The 21,884-nt window shown below is 37.9% G+C and overlaps 1 protein-coding gene across 2 annotated transcripts in view; it reads left to right on the top strand.

Moving 5' to 3' along the window:
- Window positions 1-21,884, top strand: part of muc5d (mucin 5d) — a 53,989-nt gene that overhangs the window by 20,276 nt on the left and 11,829 nt on the right. For both annotated transcript variants that reach the window (XM_073942801.1, XM_073942800.1), the window contains exons 20-43: window positions 861-898; window positions 1,008-1,111; window positions 1,214-1,365; window positions 5,493-5,631; window positions 5,792-5,896; window positions 6,103-6,288; window positions 6,363-6,602; window positions 6,871-7,027; window positions 7,181-7,309; window positions 12,905-12,996; window positions 13,111-13,264; window positions 13,369-13,607; window positions 13,900-14,083; window positions 15,929-16,100; window positions 17,529-17,713; window positions 17,840-17,909; window positions 18,030-18,160; window positions 18,255-18,286; window positions 18,433-18,577; window positions 18,856-18,948; window positions 19,997-20,037; window positions 20,178-20,294; window positions 21,483-21,578; window positions 21,684-21,803. In XM_073942801.1, the coding sequence (XP_073798902.1) occupies window positions 861-898; window positions 1,008-1,111; window positions 1,214-1,365; window positions 5,493-5,631; window positions 5,792-5,896; window positions 6,103-6,288; window positions 6,363-6,602; window positions 6,871-7,027; window positions 7,181-7,309; window positions 12,905-12,996; window positions 13,111-13,264; window positions 13,369-13,607; window positions 13,900-14,083; window positions 15,929-16,100; window positions 17,529-17,713; window positions 17,840-17,909; window positions 18,030-18,160; window positions 18,255-18,286; window positions 18,433-18,577; window positions 18,856-18,948; window positions 19,997-20,037; window positions 20,178-20,294; window positions 21,483-21,578; window positions 21,684-21,803 (3,121 nt within the window). The remainder of the gene's footprint in view (window positions 1-860; window positions 899-1,007; window positions 1,112-1,213; window positions 1,366-5,492; window positions 5,632-5,791; window positions 5,897-6,102; window positions 6,289-6,362; window positions 6,603-6,870; window positions 7,028-7,180; window positions 7,310-12,904; window positions 12,997-13,110; window positions 13,265-13,368; window positions 13,608-13,899; window positions 14,084-15,928; window positions 16,101-17,528; window positions 17,714-17,839; window positions 17,910-18,029; window positions 18,161-18,254; window positions 18,287-18,432; window positions 18,578-18,855; window positions 18,949-19,996; window positions 20,038-20,177; window positions 20,295-21,482; window positions 21,579-21,683; window positions 21,804-21,884) is intronic.

Genomic DNA, 21,884 nt, shown 5'->3' on the forward strand with positions numbered 1-21,884 from the left:
AAAATTTTATGCTGCGCTAAAGCTAACAATGCATCACAGACACGGTTGTTACTATCTTTTACATGTCTAAGACTGTGATAGAAGCAAATAAAAAAATCCAGTCGACGATTACTTTTTATACTGAAAATAAGTAATGTTGTGTGTTTTTTTCTCCTCACCAAATCATTGACATCATCAACAAATTTGGCAATTAAAGAGTTTACATTTAGTAGTTTTGATCAGGACTAAGGTTGACTAACAGATTTAAGCAAAATGGCCTAGCGGCTGAACTTTTCACAGACGAATGCTCTCATCATATAAAATTCTGATGTGATAACAGCTTCATTTAATGTTACTGAAGCTATATTTTACTCATTTGTTTTTCATGCTGCTAAAGGAACCATCTGTTGTTTTTTATGTGCCAATTTTTTTCTTAATCTGATAATTTACAAATTGAGGAAGATGAGATGTTGTCTCTTTAAAATGTTTACCTAAAATGTCTTATTTAAAATGAGTTGAAACACATTCGGACATCTTTTCTATGTTAAAGCTACTTAAATTAGCTTCATCTATTTGTGTTGTGACAACATGAAGCAATTTTTTGGAACCCTGCATTTTTTACAGTGTACCAAGCAATGAATAGAAATCGTTTTACAGATATGGGGCGAAGTGCTGCATTTTTTCCAGTGTGCGTCAGGCTTTATGTATGTAAAACTACATTTAAAGGAAGCCTAATATTTGCGCTAGTTTTGAGCTCAAATTATTTAAAAAAATACATTAGTCTTTAGCGTGGTGTGTCCCACATATTTAATTTAGGCTAGATGTGCATTAAAAAAGTAAAAGTACAGTAACTTCTAATAACTGGTTTGCTTATTTTACAGCACCTGTAACCTTGGACAGTTGCAGTGTTTCAGCCAAGGTGAGCAGTAAATACCTGTTAAAATTTCTAATCTGATTAACATTTAAGACTGAAGTGTGCAAGCCATGGTATGATGTGTGCATTTATTTTCCTACTTATTCTATATTAGACTGCAAGTCTCCAATGATCTTCTTCAACTGCTCTAATTATGAACAAGATCAGAAAGGGATGGAGTGTCAGAGTACATGTGAGAAACAAGACTCCAACAATTGTGTAAGTTCTGATAGATGGATGGATGGATGGATGAGAATATGTGATAATAGGATTGATTCTGTAATGACACTGATTGTTTTTGGGCTTTTGTGTTGGCAATAGGTCAGCACAGGGTGTGTATCAGGGTGTATGTGTCCTGAGGGTCTTCTGGCTGATGGAGAAGGTGGATGTGTGGCAAGTTACGAATGTTCATGTACCCACAATGGAGTCACCTATAAACCTATGGAGCAAGTTCAACAGGACTGTAACACCTGGTGAGCCAATCATCAATGATAGTAGCTCTTAATTTAAATTTAAAGATGGTGGTTAATTTGAGGATTAGTTAAAAATGAGATTTTCTTTGAATCAACATTGTATCAACATGACAAGGTGCAACGTTGACAAATGCTGTAGACATCTTTAAAAATATAATGAAATAAAACAGGCGATAGCGTAAAAATAAGCCAATAAAGGTTGTGTGATGTAATTAGTAAGAACACACACAGCTTACGCTTAATCTCACGAGTTAAAATTGCTTATTTCTATGAATTTTAACTTTCTTTAACACAAATGGAATAATGTAAGTGCATAAGTAAGCAAAAAAGTGTTAGAAAACTGTTTGAGTGATTATTCGATATTCTTGAGTATCTTGTCACAACTGGGCCTTGAACTCAGATCTCTGGAGTAGTGACTGGAAAGATGTACCACTGAAACACTCAAAGTAGTAATCCAGAAAACAAGGATTTAATGATAAAATAATTCTGACTTGACTTAAAAACTTCTCAGACTGAGGTATGCAGAATGTTTAAACAGATAAATAAACATGAAAGGAAAATTCCAGGGTGGAAGAAAACAAAATATAAGGCATTAAACAACAGGGAAAGAAAGTCTTACAAGGTTCATAAGTAAGAATGGACTGAAATCCATTAAAAAACAGGAACCACAGAGCCTGTCGAAGAATCAACTACTTTGCCTGCAGGAAATTTTTAGGGGTTTTATGGTCTTTAAAAACCTGGAAAGGATGTTGAGCCCCCTTGAGCCAATTGCGCCACTTCCATGGCAAGTTTCACGGCGAGCAGCTCTCGATGCCCCACATGACAGTTGCGCTCAACATCAAACATGATTGCACAAGGGTGTAACTTTCTATACTCACCCCTCTGTGTCAGGATGGTTCCTATGGCCCTCTCTGAGTTATCCACCTCTATCACAAAGGGTCTATCTAGGTTTGGGATAGAGAGAATGAGAGCAGAAGTAAAACAACACTTGATATCGAGGATGGTGGAATGGGCAAGTTAAGAACAGCCTTAATCTTTCTAGGGACCATCTCCATGTAACAAGAGGTAAGAGGTGAATCCAAGAAACTTAGTCTGGGCTACATGGAAATCACATTTCTCAGGATTGACATAGAGATGGTTGTCAGGCAGTCTTTAGAGAGCCCTGCTGACATGCCTCTCGTGCTCCTCCACTGACTTATATTAGTATAATAAAAATTTTAGTATAGCATTCAGATATATGTAGACAAACATATTTAACATGTTCTTGAAGTGCCTGGAACATGGCATGGGCATTGGTGAGCCTGAATGGCGTTCCCAGATACTAATAGTGGCCCGTGGGGGCACTTACATTTGTCTCCTTGCCAGATCGCACCAGACAGTAGACAATGTGAAGATCCAGTTTAGTAAAAATGGAAGCCCCTTGCAGCAGTTCAAAGGCAGTGGCCATAAGAGGGAGGGGATGTTAGTTCCAAACTGTTATCTTCTTGAGGTCCCAGTAATCAATACATAGCCTAAAGTTCTTACGTTTCTTCCTCACCAAAAAGAAGCCAGCACCAGCTAAGGAAGCGGAGGCTTAGGAGAATAGAAACCAGGGAGAAGGTCAAGAAGGTCTGAATGGGCTCTGGGTTAAGCAGGTGAGGTGACGAGAGGGACTCCAACCAAGAATGGAACCTGAGGACCAGTCAATCTGGGAATTATGTCTGTGCAGCTAGGGGTGACACAGAATGACAGGACACTTAGGAGAGCTAATAAGCTAAGTCTCCTCCTGCTGATGTTGGGAGATGGAAAGTTGCAGGGATTTAGTGGCATCTGTTACTTTTCCAGGTTTTAGGTGTCAACTGTTTAATGTAGTTACTGCCTGGGGAAAAGGGAGAAGATGGGTAAGGTTTTTAAGTCTTGGTTAAGGACAGATCCATGAAGTTACCTGCAACACCAGAATCAATCATGGCCTGGAAACTGATGGCCCTTTCATAACAGAGTGGCTTGAACAGTTCGGAAGGTGTTGGCAGAAAGAGCCCAAATCTTCTCCATCACAGCTCTCCTGTAACTGGGTGGGGGCCATTGTTTCTCAAGAGTTCAGGACAAGTGGACCAGTGACCAGAAGTACCACAGTAGAGGCATTGTCACACTCTCATTCATAATTCTCTTTTACTGGGGGACAGCCTGGAATGACCCAACTGCATATGTTAAAGATCATAGGACTGTTCAGGAACAAGGGAGGCTCTGGATGGTGGAGCAGGAACTGGGTATATGGAGTTGTGATAAGGGATTTGAGACTGAGATGCCCTTTCTCGAGCAACTCTGTCCTCTCAGAATATTGTCCGGGCAAATGGCCATCTCAATGAGGGATTCGAGGTTCTTGGCTACTTAGGTGGCCAACTAATCTTAAAGAGGTTCTAATGATCTTCCCTGAAAGCAGACCCTCAAGGCGTTATACCATTTGCTGCCTGCTGCAATGGTCCAAAACTCAATGGAAAGGTCTGCTATGCTGCAGGGGCCTTGACAGAGTAAGCAGACACTTGGAAGCCTTCTGAATACTGACTCGATGGTTGAATACCCGCTTGAATTCCTCCTCAAAGGCTGTGTAGGACTCGCAACAACTAGTCTGAGACTGTCACACAGAAGAGACCCCACTTGTCAGACAGAAGGACTGTAATATAAGCCCTCTTGGAGTGGGATCACATTTTGATCAGTGGGAAATCTGTAGGGCTGAAGCTTAAATGTAAGAAAGCACTGAGTGAGAAATGCATGGCATAAACTAGTATCTCCAGGGAATGGCTTGGGAGGTGAAAGTTGGGATCTGCATCAACAGCTGAGACTAGGAGAGGCCTGTTGCTACTTGAAGATTGTGCAGCAGCAGAAGAAGCACCATGGAGCATTTCAAAGAGCTGCTAAGTGGAGGACATAACTTTCAGAACACCTTGCTGATGTGTTGTCATTAACTCCTCTTGATGACCGAGCAATGCTTCATGGTGCTGGAATGAGGCTTTATGTTGGGTAATCCCTGCCAACAGATTTTTGGCGCTGAGTCTCTCTGTGTCCATGTCTGACTGGTGTTTCTGTCAGTACCGAGATCTCTGGGATAGTGACTAGAGAGATGTACCACTGAGCTACAGGGGCAGTAGTGTTGGACCCAAATGAAATACTTAAAGTGGGAATCCAAAAAACAAGGGTTTATGGAAACAAAGGAAAACAAAAGTCTTACTAGGCACAGATCAGGTGATCTAGGAAATGCAAGACAAGGGCTGCGTCCGAAACCGCCTACTACTCAGTAGGTACTGCATTTGAATTTAACCGTACTACTCGGCCGTTAGAAAAGTACGTTCTATACAGTATGAATGTGAAAAGTATGAATGGAATTCGGACTTACTACATCCGCCATTTTGTCATGGTCACGTGACCTACCTGCGTCAGTTGCGTCGCCTCACTTCCATTCATGAATTCTCTCACGGGGCATTATGGGATAGCGCAGCGTGCATGGGATGCGCACTTCAGAATCTCGCCGGAAGTAGGAAGTCATCCGGGTACTTCTCGCGTACTGATTTTCGAATTCTATGAATTCGGACATACCACTCGGCTCGCATACTGATTTTATAGTATGCGATACTATATAGTATAGAAGTATGGGGTTTCGGACGCAGCCAAGCTCACAGACTGAGAAACCAAGTAAGATACTGGGAAAAAAATGCCAACCTAAATAATCTGGCTAAAACAAGTCACAGGTGATCGAATTTAGGTAAACAAGAACATATGAGGAAGAACTAAGGCAGAAGGGGAATACTAGGACCTCTAGAGGCATGAAGACTTAGTACAAGATGATGAATTTAGTTAATTTTTTTTGCATAATCAAAACATTGAGCCCATACTAACTTGTGCCTACAACTTACTGATAGTCTCACAAGATTTAAATCAGATATCTTGAAACCTGATATCTTGTATATTGTATGTAACAGGAAACAAATCTGTACAGAGAAATGTAGCCAGAGTACAGCCTGAAAATTAGAGCTGAACAGGCAGGAGACCACCACTGTGAAACTTACAGAAATTAGAACTAGATGTACCACAATAGCGGTATTGTAAAAATTGGATAAATTGGATAAAATGTGCACTTTTTATTTTTAATTTAGCACATGCACCAACGGTATGTGGATTTGTACACAAAAGGCCTGTTACGGAACCTGTACTGTCTACGGTGAAGGTCATTTCAAGACTTTTGATGGCAACAGATACTCCTACCATGGAGACTGTGCACACACTTTGGCTCACGTATGTTTTCCCTATTCTGTGTAACTTTTTTTTCTGGCAATAAATGTTTTTGTTATTATACTTAAGTACATGAGCCTGTTCACATGTATTTCACTTTACAAAAGTATCTAATTGTCTTGTTTGTGACAACTTCTTTACTGTCTGGCGTCATTATTTGTAGGATTCTTGCAGTATGGACCAGTCTCCCTCATTCAGACTTGTCTCAGAGAACAAACTCTGTGAATCCACCAGCACCATCTGCAAGTCCATCAGTCTGTTCTTTGGGGTGAGCTTATTTTATAGCTCAAACTAAGCATTCATGTAGTATTACACATTTTACAATTGCATCATTTGCAACAATAACATCCCTTTTTTTGTTTGTTTAAGTAATGATTACAAACACGTTTTTAAAACTGAAATACAAAGTCGGTAATAATGTGTGAATTTGCATTAATGCCATATGAGGAAAATATCTTAAAAATATCATTTTAGATCCAGCAGCCATCTGAGATACATTTATCTGAGGATGGAGTCAAGGTTTTGGAAAGCAGCAACACTGAATACAAATATCAAATCCATTCTGCTGGGATATATATTGTGGTAGAGGTCCAAGGTCTTTTGAACTTAATCTGGGACAAAAAAACAAGTGTGATTCTTCAACTCCATCCCAACTTAAAGGTATGCATTCCTCACAACAACAACCAGTACACAATAATATTCATCTCTTAACATTCTCATGATCTCTATTGCAGGGCAATGTGTGTGGACTGTGTGGAAACTTTGATGGTAATGCAAATAATGACTTTATGAAACACAATGGAGAAGTGGTGACCGATCCAGAGGAGTTTGGCATTAGCTGGAAGGTGAAACCCGACTGCCCGGATGTGACAAACATAAAAGACTTGTGTACAGAAAATCCACATCGCAGTGTCTGGTCTGAAAAACGATGTAGCATCATAATAAGTGATGTCTTTAAGGATTGCCACACACTTGTAAGTAACAGTAAATGCAAAGTTGAATTAAATATGATACGATTTTATGTGCAGATGTGGCATGAGAATAATGGCTTGGCTTAAGAATGAGATTAGTAAAATTGCACCTCATGCAAGCATTTTAATATATACATATTAACTTGCTAAATTTTTCCCCGCTTAAGTGTTTCCTCAGCAGAATGAACTGCCAATTACATATAATATTATACAGAGTATAATATAATATATGCATTGTAGTTGTAAGGTGTTCGGTTTCTTTTTCTACTAGGTGGACCCTAACCAATATTATGACAATTGTAAAAGGGACACATGTGGATGTAAAACTGGGGGTGACTGTGACTGTTTCTGCACTGCAGTAGCAGCTTATGCTGCTGAATGCCGTAAAAAAGGAGCTTGTGTGAAATGGCGGAGCCCAAATACATGTCGTAAGTCCTAATATTTCTGAAAGAATATTTTGCTTTTGCCTTGAAACATACGCAACACTATTTGTCAATGTTTTTTATTTTTATTGTACTTGTTTACTTTTTTGTCTACTGTAAATGTTTTCATTGTACTGACCAAAGTGTTTCTTCGTGCAGCTTTATTTTGTGACTACTACAACCCTCCAGGAAAATGTGAGTGGCACTATGATTCCTGTGGACCACCCTGCCCAAAAACCTGCAAAAACCCAACTGGAACCTGCTCTGATCAGATTCCTCTCCTTGAAGGTCAGGAGTAATGTTTTATAATCTAGACAATTCCAAAGCATTTGAATTGTTTAAAAATGCATTTGCTCACATTTGATTTAAGAACAATTGAATTTTTTCATAATTTCAATACAAACCAACATTTATTTTTCTTGTTTATTCTTTGTATTTACCACTGGCAATGAATAGAAAAGGTTGACAATAACAATTTGCTTTTTTATTCTTCTATGAACCAAATATTTCCCAGGATGCTTTCCTCAGTGCCCTTCAGATACTCCATATCTTTTGGATGAAACCATGACTTGTGTGAAAGACTGTACAATGCCAACTTCCACTACAACTGTAACACCATCTACAACAACAACAGAAATATCTTCTACTACTTTGACAACTACTACAGTGACAACCACAACTCCTACAACACCTACAACCACAATACCACCATCTACAACACCAGAACTATCAACCGTTTCCTCCACAACTGTTACAGTGAAAACCACAACTACTACAATACCTACTACCACTACTTTTGTAACAACACCGTCTAACACAACAGCTTTCATTGTGCACACTGTGCCTCCTAAGACCACAACACCTGGACACCAGATATTAAACACAACAACACCAACAACAACACCAACAACAACACCATCTACAACAACAGAAATATTTACCACTACCTCTACAACTCCTACAGTTTCAACCACAACTCTTACAATACCTACTACACCATCTACAGCAACCGGAACTTCTTTCACAACAACAACAATTACAATACCTATTTGTGATTGGTCAGAGTGGTTTGACAGCAACCAGCCTAGTACAGATGTTGATGGACAGGAAATTGAATCCATCGTAGAATTATGGGAAATGAGAAAAATTACCTGTGAGAAGCCAAGTCAAATTGAATGCATGACCAATTATGATGATCAAAACTACACAGATGAGAATTGGAAGTTTAATCAAGTAGTATCGTGCAATACGTCTTTTGGATTATTATGCTCAAACCAAGATAATTCATATGAAGTTTGCTATAACCATCTAATACGTGTATTTTGCTGTCCAACATCAACTTCTACAGTTGTCATTCCTTCTACTACTACAACTGAGGTAACACCACCATCTACATCAACAGAAATATCTACTACTACTTTGACAACCACAACTCCTACAATACCTACTACCACAACACCACCATCTACAACAACAGAAACATCAACCACTACCTCTACAACCCCAACAGTGTCAACCACAACTCCTACAATACCTACTACCACAACACCACCATTCACAACAACAGAAATATCTACAGCTACTTCTACAACCCCAACAGTGTCAACCACAACTCCTACAATACCTACTACCACAACACCACCATCTACAACAACAGAAACATCAACCACTACCTCTACAACCCCAACAGTGTCAACCACAACTCCTACAATACCCACTACTACAACACCCCCATCTACAACAACAGAAATATCTACCACTACCTCTACAACTCCAACAGTGTCAACCACAACTCTTACAATACCTACTACACCATCTACAGCAACCGGAACTTCTTTCACAACAACAACAATTACAATACCTATTTGTGATTGGTCAGAGTGGTTTGACAGCAACCAGCCTAGTACAGATGTTGATGGACAGGAAATTGAATCCATCGAAGAATTATGGGAAATGAGGAAAATTACCTGTGAGAAGCCAAACCAAATTGAATGCATGACCAATTATGATGATCAAAACTACACAGATGAGAATTGGAAGTTTAATCAAGTAGTGTCGTGCAATACATCTTTTGGATTATTATGCTCAAACCAAGATAATTCATATGAAGTTTGCTATAACCATCTAATACGCGTATTTTGCTGTCCAACATCAACTACTACAGTTGTCATTCCTTCTACTACTACAACTGAGGTAACACCACCATCTACAAAAACAGAAATATCTACTACTACTTTGACAACCACAACTCCTACAATACCTACTACCACAACACCACCATCTACAACAACAGAAATATCTACCACTACCTCTACAACCCCAACAGTGTCAACCACAACTCTTACAGTACCAACTACACCATCTACAGCAACTGGAACTTCTTTCACAACAACAACAATTACAATACCTATTTGTGATTGGTCGGAGTGGTTTGACAGCAACCAGCCTAGTACAGATGTTGATGGACAGGAAATTGAATCCATCGTAGAATTATGGGAAATGAGAAAAATTACCTGTGAGAAGCCAAGCCAAATTGAATGCATGACCAATTATGATGATCAAAACTACACAGATGAGAATTGGAAGTTTAATCAAGTAGTGTCGTGCAATACATCTTTTGGATTATTATGCTCAAACCAAGATAATTCATATGAAGTTTGCTATAACCATCTAATACGCGTATTTTGCTGTCCAACATCAACTACTACAGTTGTCATTCCTTCTACTGCTACAACTGAGGTAACACCACCATCTACATCAACAGAAATATCTACTACTACTTTGACAACTCCTACAGTGACAACCACAACTCCTACAATACCTACTACCACAACACCACCATCTACAACAACAGAAACATCAACCACTACCTCTACAACCCCAACAGTGTCAACTACAACTCCTACAATACCTACTACTACAACACCACCATCTACAACAACAGAAATATTTACCACTACCTCTACAACTCCTACAGTGTCAACCACAACTCTTACAATACCTACTACACCATCTACAGCAACTGGAACTTCTTTCACAACAACAACAATTACAATACCTATTTGTGATTGGTCAGAGTGGTTTGACAGCAACCAGCCCAGTACAGATGTTGAAGGACAGGAAATTGAATCCATCGAAGAATTATGGGAAATGAGGAAAATTACCTGTGAGAAGCCAAGCCAAATTGAATGCATGACCAATTATGATGATCAAAACTACACAGATGAGAATTGGAAGTTTAATCAAGTAGTGTCGTGCAATACATCTTTTGGATTATTATGCTCAAACCAAGATAATTCATATGAAGTTTGCTATAACCATCTAATACGTGTATTTTGCTGTCCAACATCAACTTCTACAGTTGTCATTCCTTCTACTACTACAACTGAGGTAACACCACCATCTACATCAACAGAAATATCTACTACTACTTTGACAACCACAACTCCTACAATACCTACTACCACAACACCACCATCTACAACAACAGAAACATCAACCACTACCTCTACAACTCCTACAGTGTCAACCACAACTCCTACAATACCTACTACCACAACACCACCATTCACAACAACAGAAATATCTACAGCTACTTCTACAACTCCTACAGTGTCAACCACAACTCCTACAATACCTACTACCACAACACCACCATTCACAACAACAGAAACATATACCATTACCTCTTCAACCCCAACAGTGACAACCACAACTCCTACAATACCTACTACCACAACACCACCATCTACAACAACAGAAATATCTACAGCTACCTCTACAACTCCTACAGTGTCAACCACAACTCCTACAATACCTACTTCCACAATACCACCCTCTACAACAACAGAAATATATACGATTATCTCTACAACCCCAACCGTGACAACCACAACTTCTACAATACCTACTAGCACAATACCACAATCTCCAACAACAGAAATATCTAACACTACCTCTACAACTCCAACAGTGTCAACCACAACTCCTACAATACCTACTACCACAATACCACCATCTACAACAACAGAAATATATACGATTACCTCTACAACCCCAACAGTGACAACCACAACTTCTACAATACCTACTACCACAACACCACCATCTACAACAACAGAAATATCTACAGCTACCTCTACAACTCCTACAGTGTCAACCACAACTCCTACAATATCTACTACCACAATACCACCATCTACAACAACAGAAATATATACCCTTACCTCTACAACTCCTACAGTGACAACCACAACTCCTACAATACCTACTACCACAATACCACCATCTACAACAACGGAAATATCTACCACTACTTCTACAACTCCTACAGAGACAACCACAACTCCTACAATACCTACTACCACAATACCACCATCTACAACAACAGAAATATCTACAGCTACCTCTACAACTCCTACAGTGTCAACCACAACTCCTACAATACCTACTACCACAATACCACCATCTACAACAACAGAAATATATACCCTTACCTCTACAACTCCTACAGTGACAACCACAACTCCTACAATACCTACTACCACAACACCACCATCTACAACAACAGAAATATCTACAGCTACCTCTACAACTCCAACAGTGTCAACCACAACTCCCACAATACCTACTACCACAATACCACCCTCTACAACAACAGAAATATATACGATTACCTCTACAACCCCAACCGTGACAACCACAACTTCTACAATACCTACTACCACAACACCACCATCTACAACAACAGAAATATCTACCACTACCTCTACAACTCCTACAGTGACAACCACAACTCCTACAATACCTACTACCACAATACCACCATCTACAACAACAGAAATATATACCCTTACTTCTACAACTCCTACAGTGTCAACCACAACTCCTACAATACCTACTACCACAATACCACCCTCTACAACAACAGAAATATATACGATTACCTCTACAACCCCAACCGTGACAACCACAACTTCTACAATACCTACTACCACAACACCACCATCTACAACAACAGAAATATCTACCACTACCTCTACAACTCCTACAGTGACAACCACAACTCCTACAATACCTACTTCCACAACACCACCATCTACAACAACAAAAATATATACAATTACCTCTACAACCCCAACAGTGACAACCACAACTCTTACAATACCTACTACAACAACACCATTATCTACAACAACAGAAATATCTACCACTACTTCTACAACCCCTACAGAGACAACCACAACTCCTACAGTACCTACTACCACAACACCACCATCTACAACAACAGAAATATCTACAGCTACCTCTACAACTCTTACAGTGAAAACCACAACTACTACAATACCTTCTACCGCTACTTTTGTAACAACACCGTCTAACACAACAGCTTTCATTGTGCACACTCTGCCTCTTAAGACCACAACACCTGGACACCAGATATTAAACACAACAACAACAACAACAACACCAACATCAACAACAACATCAACAACATCATCAACAACAACAACAACAACACCACCAACAACAACACCACCAACAACACCACCACCAACAACAACAACACCACCACCAACAACAACAAAAACAACAACAACACAAACAACAACACCACCACCAACAACAACAAAAACAACAACAACAACAACACCAACAACAACGCCAACAACAACCACTTGTTTTTGCATATACAATAATGTAAAATACCAAGCAGGTAAGTACTTCCTTTATGACATTTCTTCATCCATCGTTGCTTAATTTTTTGATTTATAATTACTTTGATTTTGATACATTTTAATTTATCTTTTAATTGATGTATTAATCTGGATACATTTTGATCTTTTGATAGTTCTATCTGCAAATTGTTCATGTTAATTCTAGGGTCAACAATTAACCAACCTGATGAGTGCTATACTACTTATTGCAACTCTACTTGCAATGTTGTACAAAAGATGAAATTTGACAACAACACGGTAATAAAAGAATCTACAGACAGTCCTCACACACACAAAAAAAATAGTCATGAAGTGAATTATCATCCTTTTTGTTAACGTTTGTTTATCAATATTATTGAATTCTTATAACAGATGGATGGATGCAATATCAAAACATGCAAAAATGGAAAACTCACATTAAATCCTGTGCAGTGTGACCCAGTTGTAGTTCCTAAATGTGTCAATGGCCTTCAACCTGTGAAGGCGTATTATAACAATGGGTGCTGCTTCAGATATGAGTGTGAATGTGAGTTTAAATCATAATTTTTGTTTAATTAATTCTTAAAAGTTATAAAATTACACTGTTTTTGGAAGTGAATTACATTTAACTCATGTTTCTTGAGCCAACAGGTTTCTGCAAGGCCTATGGCGACCCTCATTATAGAACTTTTGATGGACAATATTATACTTTTCAAGGAAACTGCACTTACGTGTTGATGGAGGAAATCATCCCAACATACAATATCAGTGTTCATCTTAAGAACTATTATTGTGATGTTGTGAAACGTATTGCATGCACACAATATGCAATTGTTTATTACAACTCCTACAAAATCCTGCTGAACAGCACTAATGATAAAGTGGTCCATGTAAGTATCAGATAACATTGTTTACAGACACCCAGAGACCTTGAGTAACAACTACATTATCAAAAATACACATTTTTCTAAAAAACAAGCCTACTTTCTGACTCACAAACTCCACTTTTACCCACAAATGACAGAGTTACCTACCAGTCCTACTGTATATGATTTCTATACATAAAGACAGTCATTAAGAGATGTTTTTCAGTGCTGTTATGAGTTTGCACTGCAATACTGTACTATAGCATTTAATGTTATACAAAGTGTTACATGTTTTATCATATTTATTTTCCCTTAGGTCTATGTTAATGATCAATTGAAGATTCCAACATACATAACTGATAATTTCATAATCACCACCACTGGAATTGCAGCGACTGTGAACATCACTGACATTAACGTTCAGATTACAGTCAGCGCTGTAGACGTCTCAGTCAAACTCCCTTCTTCCTACTTCCGTAAAAATACAAAGGGACAGTGTGGTGAGTATAAATCTGTGAAGTAAATATGTTTTACATTACAAATGTTTATCATCAAAGCTGGTGAAGCGTCGGAAACTTTTCTTGCTTAACAGAACAAGCTTAAAAAATGTATTCAAAATGCTAAATATATTAAGTGGTTTTGTTTATAAGAGTAACAGAGTTTCTTATCTGTTGGCTCAGTCTGAATATTTACTTGTTGCTTTTGAGTTGAATGGTAAAATTTGTTCTCCATTCTGATTTATTATAGCTTAAAATACAGTTTGTCTTCCACACATATATACAGTTAGGTCCATAAATATTTGGACACATCTAACATTGTTGTCTCTGTACATCAACACAATGGATTTGAAATGAAAGTAAGATGTATTTTAACCCCTGACTGTCAGCTTTAATTGGAGGGTATTTACGTCCAAATCAGGTGAATGCTGTAGGAATTACAACAGTTTGCATATGTGCCTCCCACTTGTTAATGGTACAAAAGTAATTGGACAATTGGCTTCTAAGCTGTTCCATGACCAGAAGTGTGTTGTTTCTTCAATATCCCAATTAGAATGAGCAGATAAAAGGTTCAGAGTTCATTTCAAGTGTGCTATTTGCATTTGGAATCTGTTACTGTTAACTCTCAAAATGAGATCCAAAGAGCTGTCACTATCAGTCAAGCAAGCCATCATTAGGCTAAAAACCAAAACAAACCCATCAGAGAGATAGCAAAAACAACGGTTTGGAGCATTTTTAAAATTAACGAATGCACCAGTGAGCTCAGCAACACTATAAGAGTCCTGGGAGACCACAGAAAAAAAACTGTTGAAGAACCATTTACAGCAGTTTGCTAGATTAATAACACTCTCCAGGAGGTAGGTGTATGTGTGTCAAAGTCAACAATCAAGAGAAGACTACACCAGAGTGAATACAGAGGGTTCACCATAAGATGTAAACCACTGGTGAGCCTCAAAAACAGCAAGGCCAGATTAGAGTAAAAAAAAAAAAACCTTCAAAGTGCTGGAACAACATCCTATGAACAGATGAGATCAAGATCAACTTGTACCAGAGTGATGGGAGAAGAAGAGTATGGAGAAGGAAAGGAACTGCTTGTGATCCTAAGCAGTGAAGCATGGTGGTAGTAGTGACATAGCGTGGACAAGTGTGGCTGTCCTTGATAGTGGTTCTGTTGTATTTATTGATGATGTGATTGCTGACAAAAGCAGCGGGATGAATTCTGAAGTGTTTCAGGCAATATTTTCTGCTCGTATTAAGCCAAATGCAGAACTCATTAGGCGGTGCTTCACAGTGCAGATTGACAATCACCCAAAGTATACTGCAAAAGCAACCAAAGAGTTTTTGAAAGGAAAAAAGTGGAATGTTATGCAATGGCCAAGTCAATCACCTGACCTGAATCCGATTGAGCCTGCTTTTCACTTGCTGAAGACAAAACTGAAGGAAAAATGCCCCAAGAACTAGCAGGAACTGAAGACAGTTGCTGTAGAGGCCTGGCAGAGCACCACCGGGAATGAAACCCAGCATCTGGCGATGTCTGAGTTCCAGACTTTAGGCTGTAATTGCCTGCAAAGGATTTGCAGCTAACTATTAAAAAGTAAAATAGTTTGATTATTAATCTAATTACTTTTGGATCCTTAACAAGTGGAAAGCACAACTGCAAACTGTTGCAATTCCTACAGCGTTTACCTGATTTGGATGTAAATACCCTCAAATTAAAGGGGACAGTTTGCAGTTAAAGCACATCTTGCTCGTTTCATTTCAAATCGATTGTGTTGATGTATTGAGCCAAAAATGTTAGAATTGTATCCATGTTCAACTGTAAATATATTGTTCTGTTGATAATTACAGGTTATTGTGACAACAGCGTCACAAATGACTGCCAATATCCTAATGGAACATTTAGCAGTTCATGTGAGAAAGTTGCAGCGTTTTGGAATGTCTCTCAATGTACACCTCCATCTACACCTCCGGTTCCAACTGTACCTACAGTTGTACCTCCCTGCGAAATCCTCAAGAGCGAGTAAGGCAAAGGACAAAGAGTTTGACCCCAATGCAAGCATTATTAACAGGGGTTCACATAACTATTTTTGTTTCGTTTCTTTATGGAATACCTGGACATGTTGCTTGGTACAGCCAACAGTCATATTCATATAGATATGCCCATTTTCCAATATTTTGAAATACAGGTTGCATATTTGTACTTATGTGACATTTATTGCTTTGATATGTGAAGATGAAAATAAACAAAAATATAAACAAACTTCTAAACCTAAATCAAAACATATTTTAAATATGCGATTTGCATATTTTGCCATATCTCAGATTGCTATATGAGGGATAAGCTGCTGCTGTTACATTTTGGCCTGATTGCCTGTCTTACACCTGAGTTCGATTGGCTCAGTGTTGTCAAAACTATGTACGTTTACACGTATATGCAAAAACAGAAGTAGCGTCGCTTGGTGATTTCCAAAAATAAAATTCATTTTATTAAACTATTAGAATGACCATATTTGACCTATAACCTACATGAGTAGTTAATAGCTACATAAAACAACAACAAGAAAATGAAAAGAAATCAGCCTTTCTCATTTTAAAATGTTTTTATTTATTTATTTAGTTATTTATGCGACCCCTGGGGTGATTATTAAAGTGACAGCACATTGATTTTATGGCACCAGGTTAAACTTTCTAACACCTTTACGGCACTCACATACATTAAAATTAAAGACAGGCTAAGACTGAGCATAGAGGATGGTCTCTGAATAGCGTTCTTCAAAATTAAATGAGGAATAGACTTGGTCCTATTGGTATGTGTGTGCCGTTGTGTGCAAAGTTTATAAATTTATAACTCCCTCAGAAAATATTGGCAGTCATAAGTCATTGGCATTGTAATTTTGGGTTGCGGGCTGAACATTTTGGGAACTCCTGCTTTAAGTAACAAGGTTTCGAATGGCTAATATCACAGTTACACAATAGCACTTCTCTAGCATGATATTTGATCCACATTTTTTTTTACTGTGCATGTGCACATGCATACTAGTTATGTGAACCTTTTGATTATTAAATTAATTTAAACCAAGATCTTCATTTAGTTTACCTATTTTTGTTCAGTTTTTCGCAGTTTAAGGGACAATTAACCCAAAAATTAAAATTCACTTACTATTTACTTGCCATAAAGTGGTTTCAAACATTTGAGTTCCTCCTTCTGTTGACTAAAAAGAAGATATCTTGAAGAGAGCTGAAAACCTGTTACCATTGAAAAAACCGCTTACAGGTTTCTAACATTTTTCAAAATATCCTCTTTTGGGTTTAATGGATGAACGAAGCTCATCAAAGTTTGAAACAAGTAAAGTGTGAGTAAATGAAGACAGTATTTCAATTTTTGGGTGAACTATCTCTTTAAGATGACTATTTCTTTGGGCTCACTTTTCTTGTCTTTTGTTTACAGTTTGTTTAAAAGCTGCCGTGATGTCGTTCCCTTCAAAGAGTATTATCAAGCATGTAAATATGATGTGTTCACTATGGGAAACAAGTCTTATGCCTGTGCTACTGTTGAGTCCTACGCACAACTATGTGGCCAAAAATCTATCTGTGTGGACTGGAGAAGCTCACCTGAACTTAAAGGGCTCTGTGGTATACTCACTAACACATTCATGATTGTAGTAATGTTTACTTGTATGCATGCATTTGATTTTACTTTCACTTTTGTAATTCATACATTGTGTCTGACGAGAGTCTTGTCTTTGGTTTCTTAAACAGATTTCAAGTGTCCCAGTTCCAAAGTCTACAAGGCATGTGGACCGAAAGTGGAACAATCCTGCAGTACATCGTAATACACCTCATTAAAATCCAAAATAATTTAATTATCTGCAATATGTTTCGCTTTTATATCTAAAATTGCATTTTAGCCGTCTTTATAGCTGACAAACCTCTACTATTTTTCATCTAGGTACAATACTATGTATGCGGATACACAATGTCAAGGCGACAATTGTAATCAAACATCATCAGAAGGTTGCTACTGTCCTGATGGCCAATATCGGGTTAATATGACATCAAATTTGTGCACAGCTTACTGCGGTAAGCACTGTTTTTTTGTTAGCTTTTCTGAATTGGCAGTTTAATGCGGCATGATGTCATATTTTTAGTGGTATTTTTTGTTTGCTCTTTGCAGACTGCATTGGCCCTGATGGATCACCTAGAAAGGTATGTCACGTTATTGTGCAAAGAAACAGCAGTGCTGTTTTCTTAGAAACATCTTAGCTGTTAGCAGGAATTAAATAGTTTATTGAAGGACAGATCAATTAAATATGTTGGGCAGCTCTGGAGTTTTTTTTTTTCTTCTCCTACAGCCTGGGCAGATCTGGACATATCAGTGCTACAACTATACATGCCAAAACACTGGTGTCTATGTGAAAGTTCCTGTAACGTGTCCAACTATAAAGCCCTGTGGTGATGGATACAAAAGCTCTGTTGAAAACTGCTGTCCAACTTGTGGTGAGTCTTCAAGATTTGATAAAGTGTTGTAATTCAAGATTAGATTAATTAGAAAATAATTAGATTAACTGTCAGTAAAGTATAAGCAGGTAATGATTCAAAGACCCACAAGTACTTAATGGACAAATGATTCGTCTACTGTAGTTTGAACCTGCTTGTGTGCCCAGACACCAAACAAACATGGAAACGCCTGATATTTCTACCATTTTGAGCTAATACCGGCCAAACACATATAATGATTCAATTATATTAATCAATATATTCTTTTTTCATTTCAGTTTGTGATTATGAGCAATGCCTTAAGAAGAAATGTGATGTGGGATTTGAGTTAGGCTTGAATAAAGCTAATGGCAGCTGCTGTCCACCCTGCGGTAAGTATCAAATCTCATATACATTCCTATATTAGCAAACTATTATAAAAATGTAGGTACAAATATGCTGAAAAGAATAGCTTGAGCCTAAAAAACATATTACTTTCCTAATTTGCGTCTCCACACATTTTTTTTTATGCACATGAATTCAAGATGTTGGAAGACAAATGGAGAAATTGCTTGTTTTTTTTGTTTCCGTGTATCATGATTGTGTCACAAATGTAGTCGATGGCACTTCTACCAATTTGGATCTAATATAACGGTGGTTCTCAACTGGTCTGGAAATGCGACCCACATTTTTTCTAAGGTCATTAAGCTGAAAACTAAGATTTTGGGTCGATTTTACACCTGTTTCCTGCCAGCAATGAACCCATTGGTATTTTGTCGCATTTCTCCCACTAAAAATAAAGGAGGCGCTCGCAAATGCCTAAAAGTCCTAAACAGACTTTAGGAGAACGTTTTTTTTTCTCTCAAACACATGGCTCGCATCTTTCACAATCAATGCTGCGACCCACCCAAAATGCTAATGTGACCTACTTTTTTGGTCGTAACCCAACATTAGTATTTCTTAATAGGTGCTAAATGTCTTCAGCATACTTGAAATATAGCATATAAGTTGAGTAATGTTACATTCAAAGTGCCTTTGCATTCTTTTTATCTTTAACCAACACAAATGCCAAGCCAATTTGTGCTTCAATAAACATCTAAACATAGACTGCTTGGATAAAAGAAGGCTAAATTTGGTCTGTCAGTAAAAATCCACATCTAACAGCCCAACACTAGACTAGTCATCAAACACACACATTAGACGGACTTGACGTGTAGTCATTCATTCTGGTGTATTTGATGACTAGTCTATTGTTTTGGGGCTATTTATTCTTAGACGTCTGTTAGATTTTCACCCAAATTTAGCCAATTTGTCTAAGTATAGATGTCTTTTATCTTCATAGCACATATATTCCAGTTCATCATGATTTATTCTGTTGCTTTTAATGGTGAACATTCATTTTTGATCTTTTCTATAACCAATCTATTTCCTTCTGTTCAGTGCGAAAAGATGTCTGTGTGTACAATAACACCGAGTACAAGGTGAGCTGTTTGGTTCATAATTTTAAAATAAAGCATTCTAGATTAGGCTTTTATTTATCATTTAAGTATTTTGTGATTATTTATTTTCTTCGTTAGACAATAAATCTGCTCTTCAGTGCTGTCTTTCTGTCTTTTGTTAGGTTGGCGTCTACTATTTCACATGTCAAACTTTGAACTGTCGTCAAGTTAATGGCTCATTTGTGGCAGAGATGACCACAAATCCATGTCCTTACATGAGTTCACAAGACTGTGGGCCTGTAAGTACAATCTAGTTTATTAAATATTTGTCTGTTGCATTCATACTAGAGATTTTCAGAATTTTTTGAACATCACTTTGAACTCTCATTCTAATACTTAGACATGGAAAAGTCTGTAATTTGAAAATGCAGCGAAAGGTTCTACTAATTTGTTAAAACTGCTTATAAATGTGTTTGGTTTCACACACCAAAGGTGATATACTTGTTTTCTATAATGTATATGGCGGATTGTGAAGCTGTTATTTCTGCTTCATATTCAAAAAAGTGTCAAAATTGAGTCTGATTAATTAAAAAAAACACTCTTGAATCCATGGGTGAATCTGGGTGCTTTCACACCTGCCTTATTTAGTTCGATTGAATCGCACTAGAGTTCGTTTTCTCTTTTGGTGCGGTTCGTTTGGGCAGGCTAGAATGCAGCAATCGTACTCGAGTGCGCACTAAAAGCGGACTAAATAAGCTTAACGAGACCAGCTTGAAGAGGTGGTCCTGATGGATCGTTGGTAATATTTCCGCAAGATGACCATATCGCAGTTTAGCTAAATTAATTCACGCCTCCTCCTGAAGTGACGAGCGATGCATTAAAACACTGTTTTCCAGCCGCTGCCACGCTTCATTCTCGGAATGTAAAGTTTGTCTAAAGCAGGGATACAATCAGCCATCGCAGTCGTCCATCCAGAGTAAAAATGACATCTCCTGGTTTCGTTTACCTGCGGGAGTTCATTAGCATTTTCCCGCACATGAATTCTGACCAATCAATAAGCAGTTTAGGAAATATGTTCAACAACATCTGGCCAATGAGATGTGGACTTTGTCAGATGAGTGCATTTTGGTTCGTTTCAACTGGTTTGGACCAAGGCAATCAGTGTGGTGTGAAAACGACCCAAAGACGGCAGAAAATGCAACAATGTATCATTTATTGCCCTTTGTGCGGACCAAATGAAGCGAACTACAGATGTGAAAGCACACACTGAATCAGTCAACCAATGAATCATTGAAAGCAAAATATTGATGAGAATGCAGGCTGTCTTACTGAGCTGTGAATCAGTTTTTGGTTCAACTTGATTTGAATTACTGTATAGCACTGACTATCTATTGTTTCTATACTAAGAGACAAACAGCAGTAACATGCCACTGAATTATTAAAACTATAATAAATATATTTAAATTATCTTTATGTCGCTCACTTAGGGCTTTGATTATGTGAAAAAATCAGAAGATTGTTGCGGAACATGTGTGCAAACTAAATGTACTTACATGATGGACAACACCACATACACTCTTCAGGTACATTTAAATACATCTGTCAACTTTTCTATATTCTTTTAGTTCATCGACTTATGAATCTGCACTTTTCTTCAGCGCTCTTAAACTCTCTTTGTGTTTTGTTAGGTTGGAGAAGTCCAGAGTTACAAATGTGAAAATCTGACCTGCAGTGTCATCAGTGGCTCTCCAGTGACTGAGAGGAACTCTGAGAAGTGCACTTACTTGAGTTCACTTGACTGTAAACTTGTAAGTAGAATCTCTGTTTAATTTTTATACATTTATTTTTATGCATTTCATTTATTCACTAAACTAAACTCAACGGCTGTA

This window comes from Danio rerio, chromosome 25, assembly GCF_049306965.1.
Source record: "Danio rerio strain Tuebingen ecotype United States chromosome 25, GRCz12tu, whole genome shotgun sequence".
Classification (NCBI taxonomy): Eukaryota; Metazoa; Chordata; class Actinopteri; order Cypriniformes; family Danionidae; genus Danio; species Danio rerio.